This window comes from Pseudorca crassidens, chromosome 16 (genome assembly GCF_039906515.1).
Source record: "Pseudorca crassidens isolate mPseCra1 chromosome 16, mPseCra1.hap1, whole genome shotgun sequence".
In the NCBI taxonomy this organism is placed as follows: domain Eukaryota; kingdom Metazoa; phylum Chordata; class Mammalia; order Artiodactyla; family Delphinidae; genus Pseudorca; species Pseudorca crassidens.
Window position 1 is genome coordinate 25,020,471 of NC_090311.1, and position 22,965 is coordinate 25,043,435.

Sequence of the window (22,965 nt, forward strand, 5' to 3'; positions counted from 1 at the left end):
AGACATGTGGATTCAAACAGGATGAAGAACAGTAATTTCTAACATTTCTGAATAGAGAACTGGGGGAAAAAAAAAAAGCGATCAAACCAAAACCAGACTCATAATTTTGGTTATTGGTGGCTTCAGGCTATTTTAAGAAACTGCCTTTGAATTCCCCAAGGGATTTTTTTTTTTTCCTGTTCTTTTTGTCATCTAGTGGACAACTCAGGGTTTACGGGCTCCTGGAAAATCCAGGGGATTTTGCAAAAGAAAAATCTGTGGTGGCTTATGGTTAAAATGGAACTATGCACACTGATCTTTTGTACCAAAATGATCCTGGTAAGCCCCTACCAGGCAGAAATACACTTGAAGGCATGTTCAGTAGTTGAGATAGATGTGTGAAACCATCCACACCCTCATCCTTGAAGTTCTTAAAGCACAGTGTGCTAGTTTGGGGACCAGATGTCCCGTCAGTGTTAGGGATGCAGCCTGGAGTTATGGAATAATTTTTTTTGCTCTGTGACTCTAATTGTGTCCTTGGCTTCTTTGGCCATGCAAGTTAGTAGATTTCCCTCTGGTATTCCAGGGCCATGGTCATTTGCTAAGGCTGGAACTTGACATGGTTCTATCAAAAAATTCTCCTGCATAAGGACCCTCACCAGAGTCAAGGCTAAGACAGAAGGTTAAGACTCTCAATGGCATCTTGTGTAGAAGCCTGTTGAGATTTTTCTGATGAACTTACTGTGTTGGGAGTCAGAGAAAGGTGCTTTCCACCACCTGGTGGTTTGGCAAGCAGAGGGGCCTGTTATTATGGCTGCAATTAGCCAACAATGGGGCTAAGCAGACAGGGCAATTCTGGTGTCTCATCCTGGTCCCATTCCCCAGCAATCAAGGAAAGAAGTCTGGCCAGTAATTTACTTGCCTCTGGAGAAAACGGAAGTTGATTTTACTGTCTACTCCAAATTCAGGAAAGACCATTCTCAAGACACTCCCCAAACATTTGCTTATTAGGGCTGATTTGAAAGAGAGAGAAGGAAGGAGAAGAAAGAGAGATGCATGTACACCCTGGACTGCTTATAGTCTGTAAACTGGCAGGTTATTGGTACCAGGCCCTCCTGCTTTTTCCTGCCAGAGGTCAGCCAGGGATGGAAAGGGATACAAAGCAGGGCCAGCTGCTTTGAGTTAAAGGTGCTAAAACAACTTTGGCCAGTAGGGGGCTCCAAATCTCATTCAAATTTGTACATCTCTGGATAACAGACCCATTAGACTTCATTATATATAATAGTTATCCAGTATCTTAGAGCGTGCATGGGACCAGAAAATCACCAGAGACCCAGAGATGGGAAATGACTTCAAGATCACAAGGCTGGGTTGTGGCTGAGCGGAACTGGAACCCAGGTTGGGTAACTCTCTCCAGCTCCTAGGCGTCACTTTCATCAGCAGCATCAACAAATACCTAATTTTAAAAGACAATCATTTATTGAATGCCTGGCATGTATAAAGCTCTGTGCTGGGTGGGGTGTGTGTGGCAGGTGGCCGAGGTGCTATTGTCAGGGTGGGGAGGGAAAGGGTGGTGCCAGAGTCCAAATTCATGGTCCTCAAGACCTTCACCAGCTTCTTACTGGTTTAGAAAGCACAACCTAAGCACAGCAAAGTTTAAAAAACAAAAAAAAAAGATGTAAATAAGCGTTCAGTACAGTAGCGGCTGAACTGTCGTAGGGCAATGTATGATTAGTAACCAAATGAATGTTTAGTAATCTGTTTTCACTGCTTTCCTCTATGCTGTCGTCTTTGAGGACTCATGAAGACTACATGGGAGAGGAGGTGAGATGGGCTCTGCATATGGGAGCTGATAGGATTTGCATGTGCACAGAGGGGCTGTGGAGACACACGCGATCCCTGCTCTTGAGGAGCATCCTGCCTGGACGGGGTGGGGGGTTGTTTGTAGGCAGCCTGTGATGCTTATGTGAATGGAGAATTGGAACAAGGGACCCTGAGGGTCAATGGAGAGCAACATTCTGGATCTGCAGGTATCTGTAATGCTCTTTAAATGAACTCTTCTCGTGTGGGAATAAGCTCATACAAGGAGTGGAGGACAAAGACGACAAGTCTAGGACTCCCTAGCTGTGTGGCATTGGGCAGCTTACTTAGTTTCTCTTGGTCTCGGTTTGCTACTCTGTAAAATTAAGTAATAAATAACCTCTCTGGTCCCTTCCAGTTAGAAAATTCTATGGTTCTAAGCATCCTACAATTCTCTGTTTTTGAAAAATCAGATTTCCAGGTATCAGTCAGTTGGCATCTTTATTTTAGGTCCTCTTTCCCTTATTTATCCTAAACTTAAAAAAAATTGCAATTATATGTTGTCATTTGAACTAACACAGTGTCCTTGGATTAGAGTCGTCTGCAGTTCATGGATGGAGGTGGCAAAATAGGGGTTTACCTAATCCTCTCCAGCACTACGAGCTCCTTGAGCAGATGTTTTCAATACAGACCACCCAACGTACCTACTCTGTGCCAGGCATGCTGGGTACTGAACAAATGAGACACAGTCTTGTCTCCAAGGAGCCTTCAACCAGTCTCAGTCATTGCTGGGAAAGGGCCAGGCACATGTGAGGCACTCAGTAAACGTGTGTAGAGCAGAAAGGCATGCCTAAGGCGCTGTTGGGAAGGAAATCTGCATGAGGTTGAAATGTACCCAGGGAAGAAGGGAGAGCCTGTACCATTTTATACTTAAAGTCTCTTGGCTAGATGGCCCCAGGAGAGAAAGGAGACTTTCTCCCGTAGGTATTAATAACTTCTACCCAACTAATTTCCAGACACCCTGGCACCGAGGGGGCTGGTGCTCGGTTGCTCCCTCCAACTGAGGTAATTCGGGAGCGCAGGGGAAGTTGGGGATCCTCGAGTTGTGCTTCAAGACCCTGAATTTAGGAGATGTCAGGTTGTCTGGGGTTTCTTAGACCAGAAGAAGGCCATCAGCTTGTAGGCAATCACCCTTCCTCTCTCCTCCGGATCTCTTATCCTCAGGTCCACGTTCAGATCCTGATCCAGAAGAAGGAGGGTGAGTGGGAAACCCCCGGTGCCTATTGGGTGAGTGCTCTGACTCATAAGGTGACCCAGTGCAAGCCAAACCCCTTCCTCTTCTTTCCCTCCAACAGCTAAACCCCGGCTCCCCTCACCAGGGGTTTCTCCGGCTTAATTAGCACTTCCAGAACACCTTGCAGCCCACAGAGGAACAGTGGCCGAGTGCCATTAGGAATCTTTTTGCCATGAACCCACAGGCTGTCTTGATTTTTCACCAAAGGTGCTCCCAGATTCCCACAGCCCAGCCCTTCCCTGAGGAGCTCAGTGCTGAGGGTCTATCCAGGTCTTCCTCCTACTCCCACAAGGAACAGGCCTTGCTCAAGGCAGTGATGCCCTGTCTCCTCCTTTTCGCATCACTGAGCATCACTGTCAGATCATCTTCTCCCAGGACAATGGTTTTCTATAATCTTCTCTGATAGAGGAGCCTTGTGCCTAGTGTCAAGATCTCTCACAGTCTGGACCCCCAACACCCATCCTTCTCCTTATGTCCTTTTCCTGTGTCTCACCCCCTTGCCTGGCTCTTCCCCAGGTGGACACTGTCCTCCTGGCCCTCTGCCTGTCACCTGCAGGTTCAGGCTTCAGTGTCCTTACTCCACCTTTTCTTTTCCCCCTGATCATTCATTCAACAGATTCTCATACAGTGAGTGACTACTACTGTAGATAAGGTACGGTATTTGCTATATGAGGAGTGCAAAGAAGTATAAGATAACTTAAGCCAGTCCTTGTATACCAGGTGCTCTCAGGGGAGAGGAACTGTGTTATGGACAAATACACACAAGTCAAAGCAGCTCAGGGCAAATGCACCTCGCTTGGAGGAGTTCAGAGGAGGCAGAGTATTCCAAGGTACTCCATTCAGCCCATCCTTCAGTCCCTAGCAGAGGGACAGCCTCCTCCAGGAAGTTCTCCTGGATTACTCCAGGCCTCCATTTTCTGGAATGCTAATGCATATTTTATTAGATACAGTCTTAATGGTGTCTCTGTTTCTCAACTGTATTCTCTTCTCTTTGAGGGAAGGGACAAGCATTTTGTCAATTGGATTCAGTTTTCAGGTCCACAAACATCAACTGAATTCTCTCTCTCTTCTGTTCCTTAAATCCTTGTAAATGAGCATAGATTAGGTGCTCAATCAAGCCTAAAATTCTAGAGGTTTAGAGAAGAAAATTTTAAAAATATTTTTTAAATGTCAATATCCATACATGCTAATTATGAAAAACAAAGAACTCAAAACTGTCTCCAACAGGAGTAACTACTGCTAGGAGTTTGGAATGTATGTAGGGAGGAATCTTTTTTTTTTTTTTAATAAATTTTTATTTATTTTATTTTTTTATTTTTGGCGGCGTTGGGTCTTTGTTGCCGCGGGCCGGCTTTCTCTAGTCGCAGTGAGCGGGGGCTACTCTTGGTTGCGGTGCGCAGGCTTCTCATTGCGAAGCATGGGCTCTAGGCAAGCAGGCTTCAGTAGTCGTGGCACGAGGGCTAAGTAATTGTGGCACACGGGGTTAGTTGCTTCGCAGCATGTGGGATCTTCCCGGACCAGGGCTCGAACCTGTGTCTCCTCCTTTGGCAGGTGTATTCTTAACCACTGCACCACCAGGGAAGCCCCTGTAGGGAGGAATCTTAAAAGACCATCTAGTTCAGCACCCACATTTCACAGAGAACTTCAAGATGACTCTAATGCCTATAGTATTAAGTGATTTGCGGCAGGTCAAATATTTAGATAGCAGCATCATTTGGTGTTCTAGCATCCTTCTCCAAGAAAGTTGGAGGGGTAGTATGATATTCTGTACCAGGCAAATGTGTGAACAGTCTTAGATAGCTACATGGGTTCTGACAGTGCAGAGAAAAAAAGTATTAACACAATTAGATTGTAAAACTCTTGGCCTCCATTTCACATGCTTCACATTGGTCCACAGTCACAAAGCTCATTGTGACTGTGAAACAATAGGATTAATTGTGAAAACAGTACTTCTTTAAATATTTGAAATTAGAATGGAAAATATGTTGAAATAGATGAGGGGGTGTAAATTGAATTAAATAGTAATTGTGTTCCAAGTCCAGGGACAGACAAGTGGCTTGGAAAGTCGGTTTTCCATAACAGAGGGACAGGTGGTGAGAAAGCCAGAGCCTGGGGCCAGTGATGAGGCAGTCCCCAACCCAGTGGTGGATTTTCTCACCATTGTGTGCTCTCTTCCCTCCTAGCCTGCCTGGGGAGGGTCCCAGGGAAGCCCTAGGCTTAAGGCAGTGCTGTTACAGTCTTGAAACCTCACTGGTAAATGATATCACACGTTGGTTACCCAGACCCAGATCGATAAACGACTCAGGCAGCGGATCGATCACATTTCCGGGGAGAATCTACCCTTTGTAACCTGCAGGGGGGCAGGTGGTTTATCAAAAGATAAGGTTCTGGCTTGAAGGATTTAATGCCGGCTCTTTCCCCACTCCTGTCTCCTCCTTGGAGGGCCTAGGCCGTAACAGCGGGGTAATAAACTACTTTTCATTAAAGCGATCTGGGGAATAGGAGTGGGAGGGGGCCGTAAAGGTGGGGACAGAAGGCACAAATCCGCTCCAAGACGGAAAGCCAGGGTGAGGGCGCGCTGGGTTCACTTCCCCCTGCCCCTCCTCCTTCCGAAGCCACCCTGAGTTTCCGTGCCCGGCGAAGTGGCCCAGCGCCGCGCCAGGCCGCTGGCCGAGCTCTTGGCGCTCCGGCCGGGCTGCAGCCCCCTCCCCGTCGCCCCGGGCCCGGAGCCCCTCCCAGCACGCTTCCCCTCTTTCCCTTCCCTTCCCTTCCCTTCCCGGCCCGGCCCTGCCTCCGCCTCCTGCGCCCACAGCCTCCGCCAGCGCCGAGCCCCTGGAGCCGGAGCGCGGCGAAGGGGCGCCGCCGGCCCCTCCCCAGCGCGCTGACAGCAGGCTCCGGGGCCCCCGCCCCGTCCTCTCGCCGGCGGGACACACCCCCGCCCCTCCTCTGCTCCGCCAGTTCCCGCCGGACCCACCGGGCGGCGGAGGGAGCTGGCGGGCGAGCCGGAGAGCGGCGGAGGCGGCGCTGGAGGGAAGGGGCGCGCGGCAGGCCCACGGGGAGCCGCCCGGGCGCACGGAGTCCGCGTCCGCTCTCGACCGTCCCCGCTCCGCGGCCGTACCTGAGGGCGCCGGGAGCCCGGGCAGCGGCGCGCCGGACCGGGGTGGCGTGGGGGCCGGGGACCTGGGAAGCGGGAGAAGGAGCCGGAGCTCGACCAGGATGAGAAGGTGACGCCGCCGGGGGGCGCCACTCGCTCTGTGGGGGAAGATGCTCGCCTACTGCGTGCAAGATGCCACCGTGGTGGACGTGGAGAAACGGAGGAACCCCTCCAAGCACTATGTGAGTATCGCCCCTAAGACCCCCGCGGGGCCTGGCCAGGAACCCCCGAGGGCCCTGGGTGGCCCCTTGCCCTACCCGCGCTGTTGAGTCCCGGGGCTAATTGCCCACAGGGCAGCCTTTGGCGGTAGAGTTTCTTCGCAGGGCTGTGATCTCCAGGGAAGCCTTTTCTGACCTTCCTCCACTCCCCCCACGCCCGTTTTCTTTTTTTGGCATTGGAATTGGCAAGTGGCTGCCCTTGTCTGTTACAACGGTGAAGTCATCTGTCCGCCTGAGCTTTGAAGGATGGTGGGGGGAGCGTTCGTCAAACCCTCGCTGGGAAGCTCCGTTGGGAAAGAGCATCTTCCCGGCCCTCCCTGGGGACTCGGGTCATTCACGCTCACACAGACCGAGATGCTTTCAGAGGCTTGACCTGGGGAAGGAAGCCTCACGCGAGCCTCCCACTTTTGCTCCGTTCTCTGCCTCCCTAGGCCTGGGTCTGGGGGCAGAGAGATGACGCCGCACCCCTGCCCCACCTCCACCTTCAGCCCTGAGCTTTGATTTCCTTCTTAAAGTCCTTGTGTCCGTCGGTGTGAGGAGAATTGTGGCTTTTCCTTTTATCCCTCCTCTGGACATGACCCTTAACTGGGTTCATTTCCTCTTAAGTGATGCTCCATCTCCAGACACGAGGAGGCAAATGTTTGCTGTGGTCTCCGAGGAACAGCCGGCTGCCCCTCCCCCTTCCTTCTCCAAACTTAATGAGAAGGGGCTAAGGCTGATTGAGCCGAGCTCCTGGCCTGTGGGACGCGTCCCCCTTTCATCTCAGCCCCTCCTGTCTTCCCATCCTTCCCACAGTAAACTGTGTCCTTGACGCCTGAGAATGCCAGTCCTAGCGGCTTTGCTCCTGTTCTTGAGATAGAAGAGACAGACAGCAGGGCATCCAAAGCCGGAGGACTGCATCTTATTTGCAAATTAGTCAGTTAAAGGAGCATTTAGAATGCTCAAAGCATTAATTTTAACAATTAAAACAGGCTGTTGGTTGCTGCCCTGGACAGCACATTTGATTTCTGAAATTCCTTGTTGGAAGGAGACTGGGATTTGTGCAAATGTCAGCCTCAGGCTACTCTTTCTGTCTTTATCCCCAGTGGCTCTGATCTTTGGGTTTCTTTATAGTAGAATAAGTGGGCCTGGGCTCAGGTTGGGGAGGAGGTAAACCAAGGAGTCTGGTTCCTGGTGGGACAGAGATGTGGGTGCTGGTGGGAGAGCTGTTCCTTTTGTGTTACTGGCTCAGCAAGCATCTTGCCCTGCCATTTCAAGAAAGCTCTTTTTGGAGGACTTGGGTCACCATGTGGTCACCCTCCCCTGGGGACAGATGTCCATTTGCACATCCCAGCACTTATTACGAAGTCAGCTTTCCTAAGTTCTTTTCTCAAATGTTGCAGGCTAAGTTTTAGGGGTTCTTTTCTTTTTTTTTTTTTGTCCTGAACTTTTTAAATAAACATTTCGAATGTCATTTGGTTTTCTTATTATTCTTTTCTTGTTTGTTTGTTTTTTTGGCTGTGTTGGTTCTTCGTTTCTGTGCGAGGGCTTTCTCTAGTTGCGGCAAGCGGGGGCCACTCTTCATCGCGGTGCGCGGGCCTCTCACTATCGTGGCCTCTATTGTTGCGGAGCACAGGCTCCAGACGCGCAGGCTCAGTACTTGTGGCTCACGGGCCTAGTTGCTCCGCGGCATGTGGGATCTTCCCAGACCAGGGCTCAAACCCGTGTCCCCTGCATTGGCAGGCAGATTCTCAACCACTGCGCCACCAGGGAAGCCCCCTAGGGGTTCTTTTCTAGTCCTCAGTTAAGGTAGGCACTGCTTTCAACAGATGGCACTCTGTTCTGAGACCCAGGCAGGTGCCGGCTCTGGATTTTAGGTGAAACATCAAATCTTAGCTTTGACCAGCAATGTCCAGGATTACAGATGTAGGATGCACTCCTGGTCAGGAGCGCTGCTAAAGTGACGGGGGGCCCTATGCAGACAGTGTTGAGAGGTGGTTAGCGCTGAGGCTCTGAGTTACAGGCTCTTGTTCAAAGCCTGGCTCAGATACTGACTAGCTATGCAGCTTTGGGCAAATTATTTAACCTCCGTGGGCCTCAGTTTCCTCATTTTTAAAGTGAGTATAATAATAGTATCTACTTCAGAGGGTTGTCTGGAGAATTAAATGAGATCATACATGCAAAGCACTTAGCGCAGTTCCTGGCACAAAACAAGCACTCATTAAATGGTAGCTTGGCGTGATTCTGACTAAGAAAGCACTTTTGAAAAGCAGCTATTAATGGTCTGGCAAGAAGGAAGAAAGTTTTGGGGTTTTAAGATTGATAATAACTTGTTCTGTGTGAAAAATACAAAAGAAGTCCTGTCCAATTCCCTCAAAATGATCATTTCCTCCCTTTTTATGGACAGTGTTTTCTGGGACGTCTCCGCTTCCCGTGTAAGAATCAATGACGTTATGTTTGGGGCCGGGAGTGATGTCACTGAGCAGATGGGGCCATACAGAGCCCTGAACCCAGGTTGTGGGAAAACAGTTAAAGGAGAGAGTATTGTGTGTTATGGAATTGTGGAGCTGGCAGGGACCTGAGGACTCATGAGGCTCCACCCCCTCATTTTTACAGATGAGGAAACTGAGAACCAGATGGGATAAAGTCACTTGTGACACAGCTAGTCCCAGCACCTGGGTCTAACTGGCCTTCTGCCCATGTCATGGGTTGGGTTCATCGAAATACCGTAAAAGGCTGGTTGGGGTTGACGAGCCCAAATATCTGGTGATAGCAAGAGGTTCCTGCACATTTGGGGCATCAGTGCATAACATAAGGAGAGGGGGCCAATAATGGAAAGTGTCGGCAGTGCCAACAGGGCAGGAGGAGCATGCTGGGGAGGCTGTGCCGCTGAAGTTTAGGATCGCCTCCTCTCTCGGCCTTGACATGGTGGACACCACACACCAGAAGGTCAGGTGTTCCGGGCAAGGCGCGCTGGTGTGGGTAGCAGGCAGGACACACTGCGCCCAAGTCACGTATGTTCTGGAAGCCCTTTACGCTGAAGAAGCATGCCTTCTTCCCGCCTCTCCTCCACTGATGGTGAATTCTGAGTCTGCGGTTTGGCAAATTGCAGAGCAGAGCCGCTTTATGGGACGTGCACGTTAGCTGGAGCTAGCTGATGAGAGGCCTGGGGCCCAAGCAGGAGGGGCCCTGCTGGCCCCAGAATGCTGGGAACATACTGCAAAGGTCTTCTCAGGACATCCAGCCAAAGGCATGCTTGTCCCCGTGATGTGGGGGAGCTGCCTGGACACTGAGGGTCTTGTGTTTTGGTCTGTTTATGAAAGGCAGGCAAGTGACCTCCATCATTTGAGTGGTGCTGTCAGCCCTTGGCTTCCTTCCCCTCTGTCAAGCCCCTGCTTGGGGTGCGTTTGGGGAAGATGGGCAGCTGCTGCTTAGGCCAGGCTCCCTGCATGGAGCTGGGCTCCTCTCTTAGCTTTTATGAGCTGCCCCTGGGGAGACCTTTAGGTAAACTGTCTTTGGCCTCAGACCACTTGTCTTTCAAATGATCCTGATGGTGCTGGTTGCAAACTGCAGATACCTTTGAAAACTTTCCATAAGGATTGAGTTCCAGTTCACATAATCCTTTGTACCCACAAGCATGTGTAGGTGTATGTCAAGTCATTTGGTGTTGGAGAGGAGCTCGTGCATCTAAAACAAAAAAGAAATTGTTTGGATTTGGGAGGCATTGTGCTTTCACAGTCTTTTCCTTTCCTGATTGTTTATTTCAGACAAATATCAGTCATGAGTGTTCTGGTCCTCTACAGGGCTCTTCAGGGAATGCAGATAATAGCCAGTGTTAGCAGTTACCATCGATGGTGCCAAACGCTTAGCGTGCATGATTTCATGTAATTCCTACAGTTCATCGAATGTCTTTGATTCCTTTATACAGATGGGTGAACTGAGAGGTTCGAGGTTGCCCAAGGTCTCCCAGTTAGTACAAGGCAGATCTGGGTCAACTCAGGTCACTTTACCTCCAGAGGAAGCTATGAACCTACAGTGAGGCCCTTCTCCTCCACTGGAGTCTGGTTGGGGAGACCAGGCTCAGGTATACATGATGAGAGAGCAGTGCCATGTGGTATTTGAGGACTGGCTCACTGTGTGGGACGTGCACCTTGTGTCCTGGAGGTGAGAGTGTGACGGGTGATGGAGGAGGTCACTGTGAGGCAGGGGGAGTGGAACAAATCCAAGATGATATCTGCTCCCCAGTGATGCTTGTGATAAATGAAGGACCCACCTGTGGAAATAATACATTCTGTGTGTTTAGAGCATTGCAGGTTCGGGTCTTGGTCCTGGCAGCTACATTTTTAGGAATTGGCCCCAGACCCATTCTTTTCTCTGCCCTTCATTTTTTCTTAAGCCCTTAGAGGATCCAGCCCCATGAGAGGAAGGGTGTGCAGCTGCAGTACGGAAAGGATCTTCTCAGGCCAGTCCCACTGTGGAATGAGTGGTGGTGGGCAGATCAGGGTTTGACTCCCACCTCTGACTCTTCCTAGGTGTGCAACCTGCAGCCAGTCACTGTGGGTCTCAGGTTCCTCACCTGTAACCTCACAGGGATTTGGGGAAATTGATCTGAGATAATTTGGGGCAAAGCTTCTACTTAGTACCTGGCCTCCATCATGGGTACTCAACGTATACTAGCTTCCATCTGGTCCTCCTTATCACCAGAACACTTGAGTACGTTTAGGATCAAATAGGTGAAGCTGTGAGAGAAGGAAAGACTGAGGCAAGAAAGGAAGGCCCAGCTGTTCATAGTCTGATGGGAAAGTGGGCTACATGCCTCGTGGAAAACACCCAACATAGGAGAGAAGCACATAAACAAGGAGCAGCTGTTCAGACCTGGAGAGCTTCCTGGAGCTGCCCTAGTGATGGCTTCCTGGTCAGCTGGGAAGGAGAAGGGAAGGAACTTGTGTTGGGGGAGAGGAGTAGAGAGGTGTTGCAGGTAAGGGCAAGGTCAAATAGTATCCTAGCCCCAAGGTCAGTGCAACACATGGGTTAGCACTCTTGCCTGCTCTCTTTCTCTCTGTCTCTGTCTGTCTCTCACACGCAAGAACAGTTTCTTCTTCTCCAAGGAGGGAAGTGATCTAGGGGTGATTCACAGGTCTGACAAGGATTCTTGCTTATGGAACAACCGACCACATCCTTCAAGGCTGTTGGAAGAGGGAGCACAGCCAGCCATTTATCATGGCCCTCTTTAGAGCCGAGTGAGGGTTCGGGGGGACAAATCAGGATTGGAATCACCATGTGTGGCGGCAGGCAGAGGGGAGGCGAAGGGAAGGGAAAAATAAACCTATTTGATGTCATAGGAGACCGGTTCCAGCTCCAGAAATATAAGCGCCAGCTGCTGCATTTTCCAAAGAGATATTCCGAGGCCAGCGTGAGTTAATCGCCAGTGGAGACAGTGAATTAGAGCAGTGTTGTTAGGACTTCTGACTTGGGGGTTTGCACAGCGGTCCCTGGAAATTGCCTTCTGATTTCCTCAGCCTGAGTCACTGACCAGACTATTTCTTGGCCAGAAAAAGTCTAACAGGAAACTCTATTCTCTTTTGCCTCCTTATTAAATAAAATAAAACAAATAATAGAGTTATACATACGGTAGTCACACTTCTTTTGAGTTCTGAGAATCCGGGAAAGGGATCATGGGTTAGGACAGTGAGCCAGGGATAAGGAAGGACAAGGGGTGTGTGTGGGAAATGAGGTGGAAATACTGGCTTTGGAAAGAGGTTCTGAGCCAGGGCCAGAGGTGCTCTCTGCCATGGCCGTTGCCAAAAGTAATGGAAGAGTCCAGGAGAGTGATGAGCATTTGAAGCGGTGATTCCCAGAGCTGTGAGTGACTTCATGCCCAGGCCGGGCTGCTGCTACCTATAGTGGAGTCAGGGGGGGAAGGGGGCACGGTGGGGGGGAGGGGGGAGGGGGGACTGGGGGAGGGGAGGGAAGGGGGGACTGGGGGAGGGCAGGGGGGACGGTGAGCCACAAGCAAGCCCCTCTCATGCCCCCGAGTAACCTCCAGGCAGGTCACATCAGCAGCAGGTGCTGAGCAGAGTCCAGCGAGGATGTCGAGGTGCAGGGGGAAGGGAAAGAACCCATCTGTGAGCACCTACTGTGTGCCGGGCAGTGCAGAAGAGACCCTTCAGAGGGAATTTTACTTAAGCGTCATAACAATCCCATGAAGTAGGTAGGTGTTTTTATCCCCACTTTACAGGTGTGGAAATTGAGGCCCAGAGAGTTTATGTGAGTCTCACTCAGTGGCAAGGCTGGGATTCTTACCCTGGCCTCTGACACCTGAGTCTGTGAGCTCGTTACTTTCTTCCCCATTAGAGCTGGGTCAGTGAGAGAGGGGTATGAAAATAACCGAGGAGTCCGGGCAGCACCTCCTGAGAGGATGACGTGTATCTGGAAGGCTGTGTTGTTGGAGAGCCCCTGGGCTCTGGTATCCCTGGGCCAGAATCCTGTCTCTACCACTTACTACGTGGGACCCGGTGCAAGTTACTTCTCTCTCCGTGCCTCAGTTTCCTCATCTGTTAAAAACAAACAAAACAAAATGAGGGGAAAATAGGACCTAGCTCAAAGGGTTGTGCTGAAGGGTAAACGAGTTAATAAACGTCAAGACCTTAGAACAGTGCCTGGCACATATTAGGTGCAACATAGGGATTTGTTCTCATACTGATTAAGTCCTGAAGCTTCAGAAGGGGGAGCTCTCTGTGAACTGGAGTTTTCAGGGAAGACTGGCTGGCGAAGGCAGGCTTCACGCTAGGCCTTGAGGAGTAATTAGGATTTGGATGGGAAAGAGTAGGATTTAGGTGGGAAAAAGAGGAGAAGGGCATTCCAAGAAAGGGAAAAACAAAGGTGCCGGAGGCGGGACGTGCAAAGAAAACGTGGACAAAACCCAGGTGGGGCAGAAGGATGGGGAGGAAGGGTGGGCCCGCTTCTGAGGGTCTCACAGGCCAGCCGAGGGAATTCAGAGTTTATTGTTACACCTCCGCACCTTCTGTTCCTCCCAAGGATTGCAGGGGAAGGGGAGCTGATTGTCACTGTGGGTCCCTTCTGGTGGGCCCCAGAGCTGGTCTAGGATTGTCGTTGCAGCCGTGGTGGGAACAGAGCTACATGGAACCGTTTCTGTAGCTCTGCGCTGGGGACTCTTTTTTTTTTTAACATCTTTATTGGAGTATAATTGCTTTATAACAAAATGAATCAGTTATACATATACATATGTTCCCATATCTCTTCCCTCTTGCGTCTCCCTCCCTCCCACCCTCCCTATCCCACCCCTCTAGGTGGTCACAAAGCCCATTTGCGTTGGGGACTCCTTAGCTGCAGGCCCAGCCCAGCCCCTCTCTGTTTATAGCTCTTACTCCGAGGGGTCAGGCTGCCTCATAAAAGTTGATTGCACCCCAGAGGTCTTGGGGAGGGAGGGCGGAGGAGGGGGAGGGGAATAGCAAGGAGTGAGGCGTCAGCTGCTTTGGGCCACATCCGTGGAGGGCCCCGCTGGCAGGGCCTGAGGTCACGGTGCAGTCATTTCCACCCCCAAACGCAGCGCTGCCGCTAACGCACCCCAGTGGCAAGAGAGAGGAGACCCCGTCCTTGGAGGGTCTGGAGGCTAATACCGAACAGCTTGCTGGGAGCCCCGGATGAGGGCTCAGTGTTACCTGAAACTTTCAGGCCAACGTTGTCTTCTACTTCAGCATCTCTCTGAACCTGTTTTAGTTATAAAGACAGTGCTTCAAACTACCTCTTCATTTATTTAACCCTCACTCCACTGCCAGATATTCCAGTAAGCCTGATTCTTTAGGGAAAATGTAATAGTAAAAATAACAGCTAACAGTTCTGAATGCTTTCTACGTGCTGAGTTTTACACGGAAACTCTCAAAGCAGCCCGCCGAAGCGTGTAGTTACTGCTGGCATCCATGTCGTGCAGGCGAGGACGCTGAGGCCCAGAGAGCTTAAGGGAGTTGCCAAACACCACACAGCTAAGAAGCTGCGTGTGGAGAGGCGCCTGCAATGACCCAGGCCTGCTGACTCCAAAGCTGGCCTTGTCCCCATAGAGGCCTCGCAGCCAGCCCTCCGTTACATGCCACACCTGGGGAGACCAGGCCCCAAGGCGATTCCACCTGAGGCCTGGCTGGTTGGCTTCTCAAGGTGTGAGACCTTCCACATGTCACCTTCCCCACTTGATCTCCATTTGCCCATCCAGTAAATGGGCTGCTTCCTTTCTGCCTTGTAGAGGGGAGGGTGGAGAGGAAAGCTGCTTTGGGAAACGCTGAGCCCAGAGAAAACAGCTATGTGAAGGGGTCCTAGATCCCTCAATCTGGTTTCCTAATCATTTGTGAAGGGGATGCTTTACAAAAAGAAGCTTTTCCTGACGCCAGGGAATTTTTAGACAAGGTTTCCTTGCCATCCTACGCCCCCTGAGAAGCCTATAGCCAGGGTTGACTCAGGACCACTTTAGGCCCCAGTGAAGATGTTTTCTAGAAAACCACCTCTGGGAACTACGCTTCGCTTCTTTCCAAGCCTGTCAGTTTTGTGAATGGAAGAGACAGAGCTATTTCCAGTCCCATCTGTCCCGGCTGTTACCTGGGGGGAGGAAGTGACATCCAGGGGGCTGAGCTAGCAAAGGGGAAACAGCTGTGCTTTCTGCCCCTCCCTCAGCTGCTTTCTCTGGCCCTTTGCTGTCATTTCCCTTTGCCTGTGAGGAAGCCACCCTCCCTAGGCCTGGGAGGAGGTGGGCGGTAGGGTTGGGGCAGGATTCCTTCCTCTGTGTGTGTCAGTGCAGCATAAATTATGCAGTGGGACGTTTTGGGCCCTCCAGTCTGTCTCTGGACTCCCTGGAGTGTGAACCAGACCTGACAGAAATGGATCACTCAGGGAGTGGGGGTGGGGTGCTGCCCAAGATAGTGAACTTTCAGGGTCAGGGATGGCGTGGGTACGGGCCAGTCTGTATTTCTGCCTATCACTGCGTGGTCCCCCGTAGAGAGCCTTGGCTGTTTTCCTTTTTCCAGGACTATTCTCACTCAGTAACAAAGGAGACCTTGACCTCTATTACGTGGGCGCCATTATCATAACAGCTACCACGTATTGAATCCCTATTTTGTGCTAGGCCTCTTGTTTATAATCTCTGGTCCTGACACAGCCCTGAAGGTATGCATTTTTAACCCCATTCTATGCATAGGGAGACCGAGGTTCAGAAAGTTGAGGTTGCATTGTTAGTCAAGCACAAAGCCAGGTGTGTTCGGGCCCCTACCCCCAGGCGGTGCCTGTTTCACCCTGTCACTGTGACTTGCGCATTGGTCCCTCTCCTGGGCTGCCCCAGGTTGGGGGTTGGGGAGCTTCTGCCGGGTTCCCGTGCATCGTCCTCCTGGGGAATAGTGTTCTTTGTGGAGAGAGCCTGCCTTGCTGACTTTGCCCACCTAAGGGTTCTGAGCGTGAAGGGATTGTCTCTGCTGTTTGAAGCGGCTGCTTTGTAAACTCTTTCATGGTAGGCCCCATTCTGACCCAGCTTTATTCCATTTCCTGATGGCCCAGACCCAAAGGGCTATTTTAAGGGCCTTGCCTGTGTGGGAGAATTTCTCTTTGTAGCAACAGAGAGGGAGGCCTGGCTGGCCTGGCATGGTGCTGGCAGTGGGGCTCTGAGACAGCGAAACTCTTTCCTGAATTCTGCCTCCTGGGCAGAATTCATCGGGCTCTCAGCACAGGGCCTGGCAACCCGGAAGGGGCACGGTCACTTGTCAGTGAGGGTAGGGCTTCCAGAGGTGGCCGCCCAGGGATTTCTGGTCTAAGCCCCCGGTGGCGTGGCAAACTGATCCTTCTCTCGCAGAGTTGAGGCCTGTAATAGGACAATGTCTGGACTTTGGTTTCAAGCCGGGGTTAATTATTTACTTTAGTCATCGCTCATTGGCAGCTGGAGAAAAGCAGCCTCGTTTTCCCCATGAGTGCTGGTTGTGGCAGCTCCTGGGCAGGGATAGTGGGGAAGTCGGGTCGGAGAATGTGTGAGTGGAGCCCTTCTAGGTGCAGGCACGGGGCTAGGGCTTCTCATCCACCGTCTTCTTTAATCCCCGCTGCCACCCTGAGCATCACCCCTGTTGCGTAGCCAAAGAAGCAGGGGCTCAGGGAGGTGCAGCATCTTGCCCCGCATCACGTGGCCATGAACGGTGAAAGCCAGGGTCTCTGCAGTGATGAAAGCCCGCGATGGTTCCATTGTGCTCCCTGCAGGTTTGATGGATTACCCACCCCACAAAGGTTAGGTTGCTAGGTAGGAGTACTTCTCTTTTTTCCCTGCCTTCAGCTGGAGGCATCCACACATATCAAAACTAGCTGCACTGGGTTTTTCTCTACACTCTCCGCCCTCCCTCAGACTCTGGTCTCCGCGGCTGTATTTCTCCCTCTGCTGCATGCACCCATGGGAGTCTCGTCCCTGATCTGTGGCTGTGCTAGGGTATGGAACGCTGACAGCACTGCCCTGGGCTTAAGAAAGGAAGTCAGCCCAAAGGGCATATGCACAGTGGACCTTCCCTTGGAAGGCTGGGGCCCTGCAGCTTTATAGTGGCTTTGTCTCCCGAGAGCTTCCCAGAGAGGCTGGGAGACTAGGAAGCACATCACGTGGGTCCCTGATAAAACTTCAAGGGTCTGAATTAAATCCTGGTCATCTGCCCACTCTGACCTTCCCCCTCTATTAACATGTGATGTGGTTGGAGCTGGTATTTGGGATCAGATAACAAACCTCTTGCTACCTAGAATGGCTCCCTAGCAAGGTCTGGCCTCTATTTTGAGATTCAAATTTTTATTCCCCTTGATCTCGTGTCCAGAGGCACTTTTAAAAGCCTGGTCCTTCAGAAGCTCCAGCTGCTGGGGGTTCCACGTCCTGTCCCCAAGGATGGTGGCTAGCACGGCGCTGTGGTTGGGAGCAGGGAGCAGTTTATTTCCCAGGCACTTTCAGCCTGCTGCTTGCTCGGGCTAAACGAGGCTCTGGCAACTGGAGCTAGCCCCCGAGAGGGCCTCAGGTAGCAGCAGTTGGAAGTTGAGGGCAAGAGGATGGGAGCAGAGCACCGACGCCCCTGATACATGGGCTCAGGCTCTGAAGCCCTTACTACCTTGTTTCACTTGTTCAAATTTCCTCCCTGCCATGGGCCTCAACTTTCTAATCTGTAAAATGAGAATAATAGTAGTAATAACAACAGCACTTAGCCCATTTGGTTGTTACTCCACATGGTGCTGGGGACATGCCTGGTGTTCAGTGGATGGCAGCTGTGGTTATTATTATCTTGGTCATCCTTCATGGTTTTGCTTAGTTTCTGCCACCTCCCAGAAGCTTCCAAGACTTCTCATCTTACAATGTTTTCTGTCTGTGAATTTTTGCAAAGTTTATTGTTTTAACCTCTCCTGTAACTCTTACCAAGAATGGCCTTGGGTTGCTCAGTTTGGGGCAAGTCTGTGTCTCCTGTGCCTGATTGATGGAAAAGCCCATTGTGAGGTGGACCTTAATCTGATGCTTATTTGTATTCATTCATTCATTCATTCAATCAGTCAGTCAACATTTGAATGTTTACTATGTGGCATTGGGAACACAGCAGGACAGATAAAACTCCCCGCCCTTTTGGAGCTCACATTCTGATAGGGGGAGGGAAATAATAAACAAAACTGGTGAAATATGTAGTGTGCTGGATGGGGGCTAAATGCTGTAGAGAAAACTAAGGGAGGTGAGGGAGACAGGGAATGGCAGTGGTGATGGGAGTTGCTGTGCTATTTTATAGAGCGTGGCCAGGGACAGCTCCCCTGTATAGTGACTTTTAAGTAAGATCTGAAGGAGAAGAGGGAGTGAGGCCTGTGGCCATTTGGAGCAAAAATGGTTGAGAGAGAGGGAACAGCAAATGCTAAGGCCCTGAGGTAGGACTGTGCCTCTAGCCTTTGCAGAGAAGAGCAAGAGGCTCGTGTGGCCCAGTGGCATCAGCAAGAGGGAGAGCAGTGGGCAGTGAGGTCAGGCAGCTAAAGAGCTCAAGTTGTGCCTGTGTCCCTCCCAGCACCAGGCCGGGTGCTCTGCTCAGCAATGAGGCGTCCTCTTGACTCGCTGAAGACAGAAACTGGTCAAAACACAGCTGGAGAGGTCGCTCTGGGGACTGTTTGGGGTTTGACCCTGACCCCCCAAGAGGGATTCTGTGGGGAAATACAGCCTCCATCAGCAACGGCTTGGATAGCACCTGAGGACCCCGAAGGTAGCGCACGTCTTAGGGAGTTTCACTAACTGAACATTAGTTTTGTACCTACTGTGTGCAAGGCACCAATGCTGAAAGCAGTCCCTCCAGCTGGGAGCTAGAGGGTGGGGAGCTCCTGCAGAGGCAGCAGCCTCCGCATCCTTTCATCTTTAAACTCCCTCCCTCATGCTAGCTGATGGTCTGGATCACAGTAGGGCCTTGAGCAGTGAAATAAACCTGTAGACGAAGGCTTTATCCTATGAAACCCCCTTCCTCCTACCCCACTCCTATTTTTTAAAGAACCACAGCTTTTAACTTACAATTGTGGCAATTGGTCATTTGAAATGTAGAATATATATTCCTATCATTATAATACTGTGAATGGTGGTAAGATTCTCAGGCCATTCCACCGAAACCTTACTCATCCATGGAGTAGATGGAATTATAGCACCAAGGGCCAGATGTCTCTAGTTCACCTGTATCACGGGCTAGCCTGGGAACTTAAATTCCATGTGTAGCAGCCAGGGGAACTGTCCTCCAGTGTTCATAGTGAGAAGGAAACTTCCAGGCTGACTGATGATGGTGATGATGACGATGATGATGGTGATATTAGGAGCACGAATTATGTGCCACCCATTCTTCTAAGCACTTTACTCTTTACAACAACCTGATGAAAAGAGCGCTCTTTTTTTTTTTTTTTTTTGTACACGGACCGCTCACTGTTGCGGCCTCTCCCGTTGCGGAGCACAGGCTCCGGACGCGCAGGCTCAGCAGCCATGGCTCACGGGCCCAGCCGCTCCTCGGCACGTGGGATCTTCCCGGACCGGGGCACAAACCCGTGTCCCCTGCATCAGCAGGCAGACTCTCAACCACTGCGCCACCAGGGAAGCCCGAGAAGAGCACTCTTATGGTCCTTACTTTATTGATGAGAGAACAGAGACACAGGTTAATTTACCAATGGCCATAAGCTAGGAGGAGGCAGGGCTGGGGTTCAGAGCCAGGCAGTGGGGCTCCGAAGTCCTTCGGGAAACCTCTTACATCCTGACCTTCCAGGGAATCCTGCCAGCCCGGCTGCCACAGCCTAGCCTGGCCGTCCACAGACCTCAGTTAACAAGTGTCAGAGTTGGGAACTGAAGCCACTGGTGGCAGGCAGGAGCGGCCCCTCTTTGTTCCTGAGACAGGAAAAGCCATTTGCTCCTGGAGCCTGACACTGCAGGGGGTGGGTTTGCCGGGCATGGTTGCCTTCCTGGGCCATTTACAAGTCCAGCACTTGTGGCTGGGGTGGGGAGCACTGTATCTGTGGGTGGAGAGGCCAGATTAGAGCGTCTGGCAAGATGTTTCTGACACCTAGGCCATTCAGCTCAGCCAGGCTCAGCAGGTGACCAGGGATATTGCTTTAGCTGGGAGGGGGCACCCTCCCCATTCCGCCCTGTTCAGTTTACTGTGAGAATGAGCTGGGCCTTAACCATTCCTTCCTCTCTCCCTGGGCCCCAAAATAAACAGCAGCTGTTGGCTGCATCGTCTCTGTCGGCTGCCAGTCTGTCAACAGCCGTAGCTCTCGTTTGCCCCGCTCTTTGGGTTTAATGCCATGGGGCATTGGGGACCCTCCAGAGCCTGCCTTGCTGGTCAGCTGGTGTGCCCTGGCATGCCCTCTCCCAGGCAGTGCTGGCCTGTTGGCCGCACACTGGCATTGTCCCTTCGTGCCCTGCATGGAGGCAGGTCCTCATGGTGGTCACAAACTCAGGCTCCAGAGTCTGACATCGGTTCTGCTCCTGGCTCTGCCATTTAGCTGGTGACCTTGGGCAAGCAGCCTAACTCTGAGCCTATTTCCTTCTCTGTAAAATCCGGCCATGGGTTCTAGATCCTGGTATCCTGCGAGGATTGAGACCAGTGCTCTCAAGGCAGTGCTGTCTGGCTTCTGCCCTTGAAGCCAGACTGGCTGATCTGAGTCCTTGCTTTGGCACTCAGGAGTTTTGTGCCCTCGGGGCAGGTGCTGGAGTTCTCCCCACCTAGGTTTTCTCATCTGTACAACGTGGATAATAAAAGCATCTCCCAGGCTGGTGGTGAGGGTTAAATGAGCTGTGCCAAGCACAGAGTAGGAGCTCAGTGAATGGAATAACATGTGCTCCCTTTGACAGATAAGGCAGCGTCCCCTAAAAGAGTCGTCCACAGGCGCACATCCGAGCGCTAACAGGATTACTCCTCCCCTAACCGTTGTATCTGATTTGCTTGGCTTTGTTTCTACCCTGCGTTCAGAACTTCCACTTGAGGGGCTGGGGGTTGGGGGGCGGTACCATAGAACTGGTTATAAAGCAGGACGGAGGCATGAGAAAGGAGAGCTGGGATTTCTATTCTACTTGGCAGTGGTTCTGCTGATGTAACATAAGAAATGGGAAGAAGACCGGGTCCGAGGCCATGGACTGCCTTCAGCTGCTGGGCAGATCCCCCGTGGTGTTGACCGGTTTTCTCTGCTGACGTGTGAGCCCCAAGATGTTCTTTCATGTGATCTCCACAACGTCCCCGTGGGCCAGCCTGCCTTGGCTCCGTACTCTGGGAAACCCTTGTGTTCTTTGGCTGTTCCTTGCAATTACCCTCCCTTGTGGAAAGCTTGTACTGGGAACCCCCTTTAGAGTATCCAGACCCCAAAGTCATCATTCTCAAAAAGGAAAAAAAAGGCACTTGACCCCAATTGTGTTGAACTTCAGTGCTACGTGCCGCTGTGGGCACACCAACCCCCTGGTAAAGAGACCCTCACTCAGCAGGGAGCATTTGCACTGTCTCCCCAGGAGCCTGGTCCTTAAACAGGTGGCTGGGCCGGCTGTCTTGTCTCCTCCATGCTGCTCTTGGCCAGTTCTTGCCCCAGGAGAGAGGTCAATGGCAGTTCCATTCCCAACATTCAGGGATGACCCTTTCTGATAGACTTGTGGGGAGAATGAGTCTGCACTTTCGAGAGGAATGTGGCAAAGTAGTTTAGAGCAGGGGCTCTGGAACCAGATTGCCTAAATCCAAGTTTCTCCTCTCCCATTTACTTCTGTGTGACCTTGGGCAAGTCACTTAGCCTCTCTGTGCTTCAGTTTCCCATTCTGAAAAATGGGGATAATAATAGTACCTTCCTCATAGGATGGTTAGGAGGATTAAATGAGAAAATGCTGATAAAAGCACTTATAACAGTGCCTGGGGCAGAGTTAGTGCTACCTAAGGGTTACTGTTGTTATCTGAGCTGGCAGGGCAGGTGCAGTCTGCTTCCTATCAGCCCAGGCCTGACGGATATATATATAGAAGCCTTGAGAAGATGCCTGGGGTTTGTGACAGAGGCATCTGGGATGGAGCTTGTGGCATGTTCTAGAGGAAGGGGGTGTAAAGATTCAGACAAGTGTTCCAAAGCTGACTCCACCATTTCCTAGCTGAGTGCCGCCAGCGAGTTGCTGACCCCTCTCAGCTCAGTTTCCTCAGCTGACTGTGCCCACGCCTTCCTTGTAGGGTCATTGTAAGAACCCAAGACAGGGTACAGCATCTAGTAGTCACTCTCCTTTCCTTTAAATGGTGGCCATTTAAACAGCCTTGTGGTTTGGCACGGGGACCAGGGGGATGGTCAGTGGGCTCCAGCCTGACCTTTCTGGCCGGGAGCCTTGAATTACACTCTTTCCACACCTCTCCCCTCACGAGCAGCCTCTGGGTGTTTATTGCAGCGGGGCTGCCCATGCAGAAGGTGACGGTGCCTTCTGCCGGGACCGTCAGTATCCCAGGTTGTCAAGCTCCTCACAAACAGTCTTGCTGCCTCTGAGGGACCTGCTGAGAAGGGCTGTAGGTCTCCTTCCTGTTTCACAGACAGGAAAGGCTCAGAGAGGCACATGACTTCTGTGATTGTGGAGGACACCGTCGATGCCCCGCCCCGTATGCCCTGGGCTCACCTGAGTTCACCTGCAGCGGTTTCCAGCATGCTGGCAGCTCCCCTCCTCGAGTGTTCCCCGCTGTCGCCTCTCCCCGCCTCACTTCTCTGGGCGAGGGCTCCCTCCAGCAAGGGCACCACGGGAACGTGCTCTACCCGAGCAGGTGCAGCTGAGGAAGGCCAGGGGAGGGGGCGGAGGTGAGTTGTCACTCCGTCATCCTGTCATCCCAGGGAGTTGATATCTCAGCTGCCTGCTCTCCACTGGGACAGTTTGGAGGCGATTTCCAGCCAGAACCTCAGAGGATCCCCAGCAGGACTGAGCCCCAGTGGCCACAGCAGTAAATTGGCCATTAAGTGCCCTTTATCGGCCTTTATCCTTTCCTGGTCTCGCTCTCCATACCTCCTCACTTGGGATTCCGGGAATCATCTCCCTA

The 22,965-nt window shown here is 51.6% G+C and overlaps 1 protein-coding gene across 10 annotated transcripts in view; it reads left to right on the plus strand.

Annotated features, from left to right (window-relative positions):
• The first annotated feature begins 6,271 nt into the window (after positions 1 to 6,271).
• Positions 6,272 to 22,965, plus strand: part of SH3PXD2A (SH3 and PX domains 2A) — a 247,292-nt gene continuing 230,598 nt past the window's right edge. For all 10 annotated transcript variants that reach the window (XR_010935765.1, XR_010935767.1, XR_010935766.1 and 7 more), the window contains exon 1: positions 6,272 to 6,409. Coding sequence is in view for 3 of the 10 variants with exons in the window: in XM_067709493.1 (XP_067565594.1) it covers positions 6,338 to 6,409 (72 nt within the window). In the remaining 7 variants the exon portion in view is untranslated. The remainder of the gene's footprint in view (positions 6,410 to 22,965) is intronic.